The sequence below is a fragment of the Callithrix jacchus genome, chromosome 12, assembly GCF_049354715.1.
Source record: "Callithrix jacchus isolate 240 chromosome 12, calJac240_pri, whole genome shotgun sequence".
Taxonomy (NCBI): Eukaryota; Metazoa; Chordata; class Mammalia; order Primates; family Cebidae; genus Callithrix; species Callithrix jacchus.
This window is the reverse complement of record NC_133513.1, coordinates 64,443,285-64,456,367: the sequence shown is the minus strand read 5'-3', so window position 1 is coordinate 64,456,367 and position 13,083 is coordinate 64,443,285. Positions and strand designations below refer to the sequence as shown.

General features: G+C 34.5%; 1 protein-coding gene and 1 long non-coding RNA gene across 6 annotated transcripts in view; one reads left to right on the top strand and one right to left on the bottom strand.

The window, feature by feature from the left end:
* CTNNA3 (catenin alpha 3) overlaps positions 1 to 13,083 on the bottom strand; it is a 1,887,341-nt gene that overhangs the window by 85,688 nt on the left and 1,788,570 nt on the right. For all 5 annotated transcript variants that reach the window (XM_078345825.1, XM_035266221.3, XM_078345826.1 and 2 more), the window contains one exon: positions 4,035 to 4,140. In XM_078345825.1, the coding sequence (XP_078201951.1) occupies positions 4,035 to 4,140 (106 nt within the window). The remainder of the gene's footprint in view (positions 1 to 4,034; positions 4,141 to 13,083) is intronic.
* Positions 1 to 13,083, top strand: part of LOC144578689 (uncharacterized) — a 43,404-nt gene that overhangs the window by 25,038 nt on the left and 5,283 nt on the right. The window lies entirely within an intron of this gene.

The following is a 13,083-nucleotide window of genomic DNA, read 5'->3' as shown; positions in this document are numbered from 1 at the left end:
ATGGAAGTAAAGGTCTTTTTGCTTTCTCCCATGCCATTTGAATAATGCTAAAAACAATGACATAATTTGATAAAGCCAGTTATAAAAGTACCCACTTAAAGGCAACCCAGTACAATTAAAGAAGATTGTCAACATAAGAAAAAAACTCTTCAATGTGACACAATTATGTCAACTTGAAAACTGGGTGTTTCAAAACAAACAAAAATAATGGTAGGAAGCATTCAGTATTTAAAAAGTTATTAATACATGTAAATATGTCTAATGTATTATCGTTTTACTTATTCCACTAAGATTTAGTGTCTCTTATAAAAGTGAATGCAAAAAAATTCTAAAATAAAGAAAACTATGGGCATATAGGCTTCAGTCACATAATCAAACTCGGAAATTTTGGCTTAGATTAGGACAGTTTGCTGTCACTATAAATACAAACTACTAAAAACACAGGATTAATAAAATTTTTGTAATGATTGAAGTAACATGGAAAAGACATGTTCTTTATCATTAGGAATGATATTAAATAATTTATCTGGTATTATAATTAGTCTTTGTTTCATTTTCTTTATATCCACAAATACAATATTTAATAGGAGAGAGTTCTTCATGTTCCAAGAAAGAGAATATAAAAAGAGTGAACAACAGTAATCATTACAAAAAGAAGTTCAAAAACCTTTCCCTCTGATTATATAAGCAAGAAATAATATAAAATAGTTGTAAAAAGATCAATTTTTTTCCCCAAAGGGAAATATGTACTATGAAGTTGAACAGAGTATAAAAGCCACAAAATAATATTATACCCCAGTCTGAAATGTTAACTGAATGTCTCAACACATTAATGAAAGCAGCAGATTTTTCAATTAAACTGTAAAGTATTTCTAATAATGTAGCAACTGCTTAGAAATACTGGAATAAACGTGAGAAATCTAAAAAAAGGAAACCAAAATGTTTATAAACACCAGTATCTATAATAATTACATACTTCATGCATTTTATATCTTCAGTATTCTCTTTAGTACTCTACTAAATACTATTTTTCTCTGAATTTTCAATAGAATGTTAGAATATATTGTTGACACAGAAAACCTAACATTTTAACATTTTACAATGTATTGATTTTGAAGAGCTAAAATAAGGAAAAAATTGACAGCCTTTCCTGTAAGATCTGGAACAAGATAAGGCTGCCGACTTTCATCATTTTTATTCAACACAGAACTGAACAGGTTAGCTAGAGCAAACAGGTAAGAGAAATAAATAGAGAGTATCCAAATTGGAAAGGAGGAAGTCAAATTTTCCTAGTTTGTAGATGACATGGTCTTATATTAAGAAAAAACCTAAAGACTCTACCAAAAACCTCTTAGATTTGACAAACAAATTCAATAAAGTTGAAGAATACCAAATCAACATGCAAAAATCAACAGCATGTCTACAGACAAATAGTGAACAATCCGAAAAAGAACTCAGCAAGCAATCCTATTTCTGATAGTTACAAAAAACAAAATACCTAGAAATCAATATAACTAATGAGGTGAAAAATCTCTACTATAAAACTATAAAATATTGATAAAAGAAATGGAAGAAAAGACAAAAAAATAAAAAGATATCCTCTGTTCATGTATTGAAATAATTAATATTGTTAAAATGTCCATACTGCCCAAAACAATATGCAGATTCAGTGTAACCCCTAGCAAAATACCAATGACATTTTTTACATAGATAGAAAACTAAATGCTAAAATTTACATAGAACCACAAAAGACCCCCAATAGCCAAAGCAGTCCTGAGAAAAAGAACATTACACTACCTAGAAACATCATACTACCTGGCTTCTAAATATATTACAAGGATATAGTAACTAAAACTGCATGGTACTGGCATAAAAAAAAAACCCCACACATAGACCACTGGACAAAATGGAGAACCCAAAAATAAATTCACACATTTATAGCCAACAGATTTTGAACAAGCATCAAAAACACATATTGAGAAAAGGATAATCAGTAAACAGTGGTGGGAAAATTGAATATCTATTGCAGACAAATGAAGCTAGATCCCTATCTTTCACCATATGGAAAAATCAAATCAAAACAAAGGCCTAGCATAAAATCTAATACATATAAAAGAAAACATAGGGAAAATGTTTCAGGACATTGATTTTGATAAAGATTTGATGGCTAAGATCTTAAAAGCATAGGTAACAAAAGCAAAAATAAACATATGGAATTATATCAAACTAAAAGCATTTTGCACAGCAAAGAAAACAAAAGAAGGACAAGATAATCTACAGAATGAGAGAAGATATTTTCAAATTATCTATTTGACAAGGGATTAAAATACAGAATACATAAGAAACTCAAACACATCAACAGAAGAAAAAAATTTAAAAATGGACCAATGATATGTATAGACATTTCTCAAAAGAAGACATACAAATGGCCAACAGGTATGTGAAAAAAAAGTTCCATATCATTAATCACCAAGGAAATGCAAATCAAAACCACAATAAGATATAATCTCACCCCAGTTAAAATGGCTATAATTGAAAGAACAAAAAAAAAAAGTCCTGTCAAGAATACAGAGAAAGGGGGACTCGTACTCTGTTGGTAGGAATGTAAATTAGTACAGCCATCATGGAGAATTGGAGTTTTCTTTAAAAACTAATAGGCCAGGCATGGTGGCTCACATCTGTAAGCCCAGCACTTTGGGAGGCTGAGGAGGGCAGAATCAGTAGGTCCGGAGTTCAAGACCAGCGGCCAATATGGTAAAACCCCATCTCTACTAAAAATACAAAAATTAGCCTGGTGTGGTGGTGCACACCTGTAATCCCAGTTACTCAGAAAGGCTGAGGCAGAATAACTGCTTGAACCTCAGAGGTGGAGGTTGCAGTGAACTGAGATTGCACCACTCCTCTCCAACCTGGGTGACAGAGCAAGACTCCATCTCAGAAAAAAACAAACAAACAAAAACTCTAATAATAATAATAAACTAATAATGGAACTACCATATAATCTTGCAATCCATTACTGGGTATTTATTTAGAGGAGGAGAAGCAGTATGTCGAAGAGATATCTGCACTCCTATGCTTACTCTGCAGCACTGCTCACAACCTTATCAACCAGTTATAATCAATCCAACTGCCTACCAATGAATGAATGGATGAACAAAATGTGCTATACAACACAATGGAATATTCAGCCACAAAAAAGAATGAAATACTGTCATCTGTGGCAACATGACCGAGACTGGAAGACGTTATGTTAAGTGAAATAAATCTTGTATAGAAAGATAAGTACCACATGTTCTCATATGTGAGAGTTTAAAAAGTAGTATCTTATAGAATTAATGAACAGAATAATGGTTATTGGGGCAGGGAAGAGTAGTACAGAGGGGAGAATAAAAATAAGTTGGTTAATGGTACAAAAATACCGTTATATAGGATGAATAAATTCTAGTGTTCTATAACACAGCAGGCTGACTATAGTTAATAATTCATTGCATATTTCAAAATAGCTATATTAGAAGATTTTAAATATTTCCAAAACAAAGAAATGATAAATGTTGGAGGCATAGTATATGCCCATTCCCTAATTTGATCAATACACAGTGTATACATGTATAGAAAAATATGTATTCTACAGATACAATTATTAAATGCCAATTAAAAATGAAACATAATAAAAATAAATGTTAAAAATCCATAATCAAAAAAGAAATAAAGAAATATAAGCTGTCAACACCAACAACAAAACTTAGTTGTGTAACTGCAACCAACCAAAATAAATTGAGTATATTCGATGCTGAATAGCTGATACTTGAAATAATTTGAGTAAATTTGAAGCTAAAAAAATCTGCCCTATGAAATAATTAAGCTTCCTTATAATCGTCCACTACCTAGTGAATTAATACTGTTATTAGAAATTCAATTATAATTTAGAAAAAATGGTTGAACAGAGTAAAAACTTAACCTTATCCCAATCAACGTTGTAATGGCAAGGAGCAATTAGCATGAACTTTTACCATATCCGTTTGTAAGTAACTCACCTGATTAGCAATCTGCCGAGCAAGGACATCCATTCTTGATCCTGATTCTGATATCATTTTTGCTGCATAGATCACATCAGTTGTATGCTTTAGTGGTCCTTTGCCCCTGAAAAAAAAATGTATATGTTAACTGTAGTGTTCATGAAAAAATACATGTTAGCTGTGTTGGTTCATGAAAAAACATATAAATCTATCCATCCATCCACATATGTAAAATATTTGCATCCCAAAGAACAGCTATTGGTTTTCATATTTTGGTTTTGAAAAGACCATAATTAGACCTTGTATTAAATAAATGTTTTTAAAAATGCAAGCCAATTGTGTTAAGTCAGAAAATACTACAGAGAAGATGAAGACCTTTTAGTCTTCATTCCCAGGTGTTTATGATAGTAAAACAGCCTAGAGTACCCTTCATAGATCTAGATACATCAAGGCAAAGGTATTTTCCTGATTCCAGGAAGAAACATAATATTTTGGACATTGTATCCAACAGTTCATTTTTTATAGACATTTTTTCTACTTTTAATATTTCACATTTTTTTTCTGTTGCTATATTTTATTTTTTAAAAAATTTTATTGATGTAATATTCATTTTTTATGGGGGCACATGTATTATATTGTTATTTATACATGCATAGAATGTGTAATGATTAAGTAATGGTATTTAGGGTATCCATCACATCAAGTATTATTTCTATTTGAAGTCTTCTAGTTATTTTGAAACATTCAATACATTGTTTTAAATTATAGTCACCCTACTCTACTATTGAACATTTGAATTGTTCTTTTGTTCTTTCTATTTAACTGTATGTTTGCTCCCATTAACCAACCTCTCTTATCCCCCACAATCCCCAACAGACACTATGCCAAGCCTCAGGTAACTATCACTCTACTTTCTACCTCCCTGAGAGCAATGTTTTTAGTGCTCACATATGGAGGAGAACGTGATATTTGTCTTACTTATTTTCACTTAGCGTAATGTCCTCCAGACCCATCCATGTTGCTGTAAATGTTAGGATTTCATTATCTTTTAAGGCTGTTTCATTGTTTATGTACAAATAACCACATTTTATTTATCCATTGATGAACACTTAGATTGATCTGATATCTTTGCTATTGTGAATAATACTACAATAAAAATAGGGATGCAGGAGTCCTTTTGAAATGCTGATTTCCTTTTGTTTGGATAAATGCTTAGGAGTGAGACTGCTACATCATACATTAGTACTACTTTTCATTTTTTGAGAAATCTCCATATTGTTTTCTATAATGGCTGTGCTAGTTTACATTCCCATCAACAGTGTATAAGAGTTCCCTTTTCAACATACACTTGCCAGCATATTTTTTTTTGACTTTTTAATAGTCATTCTAACTGAGGTAAAATGATATCTTGCTGTAGTTTTGATTAGCATTTTCATGTTAATTAGTGATGTTGAGCATGTTTTCATATACCTACTGGTCATTTGTCCTCTTTTGATAAATGTCTGTTCGTGTCTTTTGCCTGCTTTTTAGTGGGATTATTTTCCTCTATTGAGTTGCTTTAATTCCATGTATTCTCTGAATATTAGCCCCTTATTAGATGAATAGCTTACAAGTATTTTTAAATATTAAATATTTTCTAGCATTTAACAGGCTGTCTCTTTACTGTTGAGTATTCATTTTGTTGTGCAGAAGCGTTCTAGTTTAAGATAGTCCCATTTGCCTATTTTTACCTTGCCTGTGCTTTTGAAGTCTTAGCCATAACATCTTCATCTAGACCCATGTCCTGAAACATTTCCCCTATGTTTTTTTCAAGTATTTTTATAATTTTGGATCTTATGTTTAGGTCTTTAGCTGATCTTGATTTGATTCTTGTATATGGTAAGAGATAGGAGACTAGTTTCATTCTTCTGATTATGATTATCCTGTATTCCCTTATTGAAGGGCCATCCTTTCCCCAGGGTCTGTTCTTTGCACCTTCGTTGAAAATCAGTTGGTTAGAAATGGGTGGATTTATTTTTGGGTTCTCTATCCTGTTCCATTCATCTCTGTGTCTTTTTTTATGCCCATACAATGCTTTTTTTCGTTACTATAGCCTTTTGATATGTTTTGAAGTCAGGTATATAATGTGTCATGTCCTTTTTCCTGTTCTTTTCCTGAATATTACTTTGGCTATTTGGGGTCTTTTGTGGTTCTATTAATATGTAATGTTTAGGGTTGGTTTTTCTGTTTCTGTAAAGAATGTCATTGTTATTTTGAGAGAATTCCACTGAATATGTAGATTTATTTAGGTAGTATGGATATTTTGACATTATTGATTCTTCTGATCTATAGGCATGAGATATCTTTTTATTTTTTGTGTCTTGTTCAGTTTCTTCCACCAGTGTTCTATAGTTTTGCTTGTAGGAGTATTCTTTGTTTGGTTAAAATTATTCCTAGGTTTTTAATTTTTGTAGCCATTTTATATGGGATTGCTTCTTGATTTCTTTTTCAAATTGTTCAGATTGATGCATAAAAATGCTATTGATCTTTGTATGTCAATTTAGTATTCTGCAACTTTCCTTTATTTACCAAATATAAGAGTGTTTTGGTGGAGTCTTTAAGTTTTTCCAAATAGAATCTCATTGCAAAGAGGGACAATTTGGCTTCCCTTTTTCCAATGTGGATGCCTTTTCTTTCTTTCTTTTTCCTGGTTGCTCTGGCTGATAACCTTTAGTACTAGAATGTTGAGGAGGAGTTATAACAGTGGACATACTCATCTTGTTCCAGATCTTGATAGAAAGGCTTTCAGCTTTGGCCCGGTCAGTATGATGTTAGCTGTGAGTTTGTAATATATGGCCTTTAGTATATTGGGGTATTTTCTTTCTAAATCTAGTTTCTTGAGAGTTTTTATCATGAAAAGATATTGAATTTTATCAGATGCTTTTACTAAGCCTATTGAGATGATCACATTTGTTTACCTTTCATTCTTTTGATGTGATGTTTCACGTTTACTGATTTGTGTATGTTGAATCATCCTTGCATTCCAAGGAGAAATTCCACTTGATTAACTTGTATTATCTTTTTGGTGTGCTGTTTGATTCATTTTGCTAGTATTTTGTTGAAGGTTTTTATGTCTCATTCATCATAGATATTGACCTGTAGTTTTCTTTCTTTCTTGTGTTCTTGTCTGGTTTTGGTATGAGGGTAATGCTGGCTCATAAAATGAAATAGGAAGAATTCCCTCCTCTTCAATTTTATGGAATGGCTTGAGGAAAATCAATGTTAGTTATTGTTTGTACATTTGGTAGAATTCAGCAACAAAAGATCCAATTCTGGGCTTCTCTTTTTTGGGAGACTTTTTGTTACTGATTCAATTTATTATGCATTATTGTTCTGTTCAGATTTCCTATTTTTTCGAGACTTGATCTTGGCAGATTTTGTGATTCCAGGAATTTATCCATTTACCCTGTTTTCCAGTTTGTAAATGTTAACTGTTAATAATAGTGTCTGATGATCTTTTGTATTTCTGTGATGTCAATTGTAATACCTCTTTTTACATTTGTAATTTTGTTTATTTGGGTATTCTCTCTTTTCTTGGTTAGTCTCGCAAGCAGGTTATTAAATTTTTTTATATTTTCACAAACCAACTTGTTGCTTTGTTGATCTTTTGTATTTTTTTTTTAGTCTGTGTATCATTTAGTTCTGCTCTGATCTTTATTATTTCTTTCCTTCTACTAATTCTGGATTTGGTTTGCTCTTCCTTTTCTAATTCCTTGATGTGCATCATTAGATTGTTTATTTGAAATCTTTCTACTTTTTTATTGTAGGAATTTATTGCTATGAATTTCCCTCTTAGCACTACTTTTGCTCTGTTCTATAGGTTTTGGTATCTTGTGTTTTACTTTCATTTTCAGAAACGTGTATGATTTCCTACTTAATTTCTTCATCGACTTGATGGTTGTCTAGGAGCTTGCTGTTTAATTTCTATGTAGTTGTACAGCTTACAAAATTCCTCCTTTTATTGATTTTTGGTTTTATTTGATTGTGGCATAAGAGGACACTTGGTATGATATTAACTTTAAAAAATTTTTTTAAGACTTGTTTTGCGGCCTGACATAGCATCAATCCTGTGCAATGTCCATGTACTTGAGAAAAATGTATATTCTACAGTTGTTCAATAAAATGTTCTGTAGATTGGCCTGTTAGACCAATATGGTCTAAAGTGCAGTTTAAATATAATATTTCTTTATAAATTTTCTGTCTAGATGATCTTTCTAATGCTAAGAGCTGAGTGTTGAAGTCTCCACCTATTACTGCATTGGAGTACATCTCTCCCTTTTGATGTAATAATATTCGCTTTGGCCAGGCACGGTGGCTCAAGCCTGTAATCCCAGCACTTTGAGAGGCCAAGGCGGGTGGATCACGAGGTCAAGATATCGAGACCATCCTGGTCAACATGGTGAAACCCTGTCTCTACTAAAGATACAAAAAATTAGCTGGGCATGGTGGCACGTGCCTGTAATCCCAGCTACTCAGGAGGCTGAGGCAGGAGAATTGCCTGAACCCAGGAGGCGGAGGTTGTGGTGAGCCGAGATTGTGCCATTGCACTCCAGCCTGGGTAACAAGAGCGAAACTCCGTCTCAAAAAAAATAATAATAATATTTGCTTTATATATCTGGATGTGTTCATATTGAGTGTATATGCATTTATAATTTTTATATCCTCTTGCTGGATTTATCCCTTTATCTTTAATATGATGACCTTGTCTCTTTTTCACTGTTTTTGACTTAAATATGTTTTTATCAGATATAGAAATACATATGCTCAATTTTGTTTTTTGTTTGCACAAAATATGTTTTTCAATCCCTTTACTTTCATTCTATATGTCTTTACAGGTGAAGTGGGTTTCTTAGAGACAGTAGATAGTTGGGTAATGTGCTCTTTGTTTTGGATTTTGGTTTTTGTTTTCAAACACATTCAAGTGTTCTATGATTCTCCTGCCTCAGCCTCCCAAATAGCTGAAACTACAGGCATCGGCCACCGAGACCAGATAATTTTTATATTTTTAGCAGAGATGGGGTTTCACCATGTTGGCCAGACTAGTCTTGAACTCTTGACCTCATCATCTGCCCATCTTGGCATCCCAAAGTGCTGAGATCACAGGCATCAAACACCGTGCTAGATCTTTTAAGAGCAATATTTAATCCATTTACCTTCAAGGTTATTATTTATGTGTAAGGACATATTTCTGTCCCTTTGTAAATTGCTTTTTGGATGCTTTTTATATACTTTTTTCCTTTCTTATTGTTTATCATTATGGTTTGGTGTTTTTCTGCGGTTGTACCATTTGAGTATTTTCTACATTTGTATGTTTACCAGTAAATTTTATACTTTCTGTGTTTTCATGATAATAGATAGCATCTTTGCACTTTCAGATGTAAGACTCCTTTAAACAAGTCATGAAAATACAGGAAAATAACAAATTTCCTTAGTTTTTACTTGTATGGGAAAAACTTTATTTTTTATAGCTGAAGGATCAATTTTGCCAGGTATATTGTTCATTTTTTTTGTTTTATCCCCCTAGATCTCTGAATATATCATCTCATTTTCTTCTGATGTGTAATTTTTCTGCTGAAAAATCTGTCATTAGTTTAATAAGGTTTTCTTTATATTTTACTTGTCATCATTCTCTTCCCATTTTTTAAAATAATTTCTTTGTATTTGACTTTCAACAATTTGATTATAACTTGCCTTTAACAGGACCTTTTTGGGTTGGATCTATTTGGGGCTCTTCAGGTTTTCCGGATCTATATGTTCATATCTCTTCTAAGACTTGTAAGTTTCCAGGTATCATTTTACTAAATATATTTTCTATGGCGTTGGGCTTCTCTTCAACTTCTTGAATACCCAGAATTTGAAAGTCTGGTTACTTTATGGGGGCCCATATGTTACAAAGAATTTGTACAATCGTTTTTTATTCTTTATTCTGTTTTGTCTGACCAAGTTATTTTAAAAATTCTTTGGTCAAGTTATAAAATTATTTCTGGTGCATAATATAATCTGTTGTTGAAGATCTCACATTAATTTTGTATTTCATTCATTAAATTTTTAGTTCCATAATTTTTGTTTCTTTTTTATGATACTTATCGCATTGGTAAATTTCTCATTTATGTTCTGAATTGTTTTTTTCTGAGTTTTTTGTATTATTTATCTGTGTTCTCTTGTATCTCACTGAGCTTCTTTAATATTATTACTCTGAACTCTTATTTTCATCATTTCATTAATTTCTTTCTTTATTGTCATATCTTGCTGGACAATTATTGTGTTCCTTTAGATGTGGCATATTTCCTTGACATTTAATGTTTCTTTTGTTCTTTCACTGACATCTTTTGATATGGTCACTTCTTTATTTTTTTGGATTGGCTTTTGTAGGGTAAAGTTCTGAACATCTATCTGTAGTGTTGGTTTCATAGGGCACTTTAGCCTTGATCCTGGGTGCATGCAGTAACGTAGTCTCTGTGTGATTTATTTGTCTGTAAATAGCCTCAGTGGTGTCTATGATTTCCTCTGTCACTTAGGCTTTAGTTGTTAGTGGAGGCTGTGTTAGGTAAGGCTTCCTAGGGGCTGGGAACTGCAGGTAGGTTGGTCCTCAGGCCTCAGTGGTGGGCTAAGCATGCCTGTCCTTGGACCCCGGGCAGCATGCATGGGCACCAATGTAATTAGGTCTAAGCACACTAATTGTTGGACCTCCAGGTGGCTTTCTTGGGTTCTGGCAGGGGCGGTATTGGGCCATGCAGTTCATTAAGTTCCTGGGTAGCATGCATGGCATGAGCAGTGGCCATAGCTGTGACTGGACAACTCCATGTGTTCACAAATGAAACATGCTTCTGTTAATGGTGGCTGTGATGAGCTGAGTGGGCCTGCCCTTAAGCCCCTGAAATACTTGCACTGATATCAGTGGTGGTGGTAGTGGGCAAGATGATCCCCAGATCCCTAGGCAATGTGCCCAGGTCTTGGGAATGTTGACAGAGAAGACAGGCCTGCCATTAGACCTCCTCGATTGTGCTCACAGGTACAGGCTGTGGTGGCAGGCAAGGGTGATCCCTAGGCTCCCCTGGTAAAGTGCTGTGTGGTGACAGCAACAGCAGCAGTGAAAAAGGAGAATCTATCCTCAAAAACTGTGGGCCTGTTGCTGGTAAGTAGGGTTATTTTCAGTGGCAGCAGCCCCAGTCAGTTGGCTCTCAGGCTCTTGGAAGTATGTGGTTTAGCGTCCTCAACTGGCAGAAGCAGCAGCAGTGGGGAAGCCAGTCTTTGGAGCACATGTAAGTTGAGTATTGCTGAGGAGACAAAGTTGCTATCAGTGGCAGCATCCCCAGGCAAGCAAGTTTCAGATTCTGGGGAGCACATGCTTTGGCTCCCTTTGCCCCAGGGGTACCTTGCTTTGCCTATTGCACCACCCATACCCTAGGGTATAAGATGCTGTGTGTTCTATAGTGCTGAGGAACCTGCTGTTCTGCTGAGTCTAATCACTCTCATGCCACTGGAGTCCTGTAGGGGATGTAGGGAGATGTCAGTGGGGTTCTAGGGATGTAGGATGCAGGGGCTGCTGGGTCCCAGGGACAGATGCAGTCTGGTTTGGGCCACATTCTCAAAATGACACTGTGCTACAACTGCTTAGGACTCAGGTTGTGTACGGGACCCAGCATAAGCTAGCTACCTATCTGGAGCAATGTCATCACACAGTATCCAGGCAGCTCTCTATGGTAGCCTTATGGTCTGCGGGGGTCAAGGGACTCTCCTGTGACTAGGGTTGCAGGATTCCATGGTGGCAATGTGGACTGCGGGAGCATTTACCATTTTCCCATACTGGGGTGACTTTCCAAACTCCCAGATGATCCTGGCCAAGCTGGCTGCCTTGCTTCCATGTTTTTTCTTACCTTGGGTGTTTCCTGACACATCTCTGTTGAATTCCAGTGTTCTGTCTTAGACGCTGTATTCAAAGTAGGATTAGGTACTTGCTATTTTAGCTTTCCTTTGTGGAGGAGGCAATCGCTGAATGCCTCTAGTCAGCCATCTTGGAGCCCCTGTTCCAATCTTTCTCTTTTTAATATATTTTGACAGTCTTTCTATTAATTGTATTTTGCTTTTATTTCATTATTGATTCTCCACAATTGATTCAAACATGCAAAGTCCAAGCCTAAGAAATGTGTAATCTAAGGCCTTCAATGTGGAAACACAAATTAAATTTATCTTCTAGTTGGTCTCACAGTCGTCCTCCCATTTTCAAAGAGGAGTTACTCTAACACTTACCTAAATAAATCCATTAATTCTAGCGTCACTTCAAAGGAAAATATAGACAGTATTGCTGAGATTAGTGAAAAATTTTCCAGAAAAAAATTTTTAGACCTGAGGACAATTAGTAAGAAGTACTGAAATGAAATATATCTATTCATCTAAAATAATCCAGCTAAATATAAAATCTGGTGCTGTTCATTGGTCAATTGCTATACACATCTTGGGTTAGCCAAGAGAACACTACAGTTGAAAGTGGAGAGTGGTGGCCTGGGTCCCTTTACATGATCTTACCCCTCCCACCCTTTGATCTGATCTTGTTTGGTCACTACTAAGTTATGCCACTTATATATCATGATTTAAGTGTGAGAGAAAGAAAAGAATTGTCCTATAGAAAAAGGGTGGGATATCTAAACTCAGAGAGTATCAGAAAGTCAGTGAGGCCTACAAGAATACCATTCATGTATTCTTCCTTACGTGGTTTATTTTTGTCCCTCTCAGTTCTCTCTGAATCTGTTTACTTCCTATCAAGTAAAAGAAAAAGGAAGTATATCATAGCAGTTGAGTATAAAGCTGGAGTCATATTATCTTGATTCCTAATGCCATAGAATAAAAGTTGAGTTGATTTCAGGATTCTGCAAGGTAGACACAAAGCAAGAAGTGTGCTTTTAATTTTTGGAGAAGTTTTCTATTTGTTTCTGAGTGATTGACCATTTTGATATGAGAACAGCATTTCTGGGAGAAAAGTGCATACTGTTTTTGACACATTACTGCAAAAGGATAGTCAAACACTTAC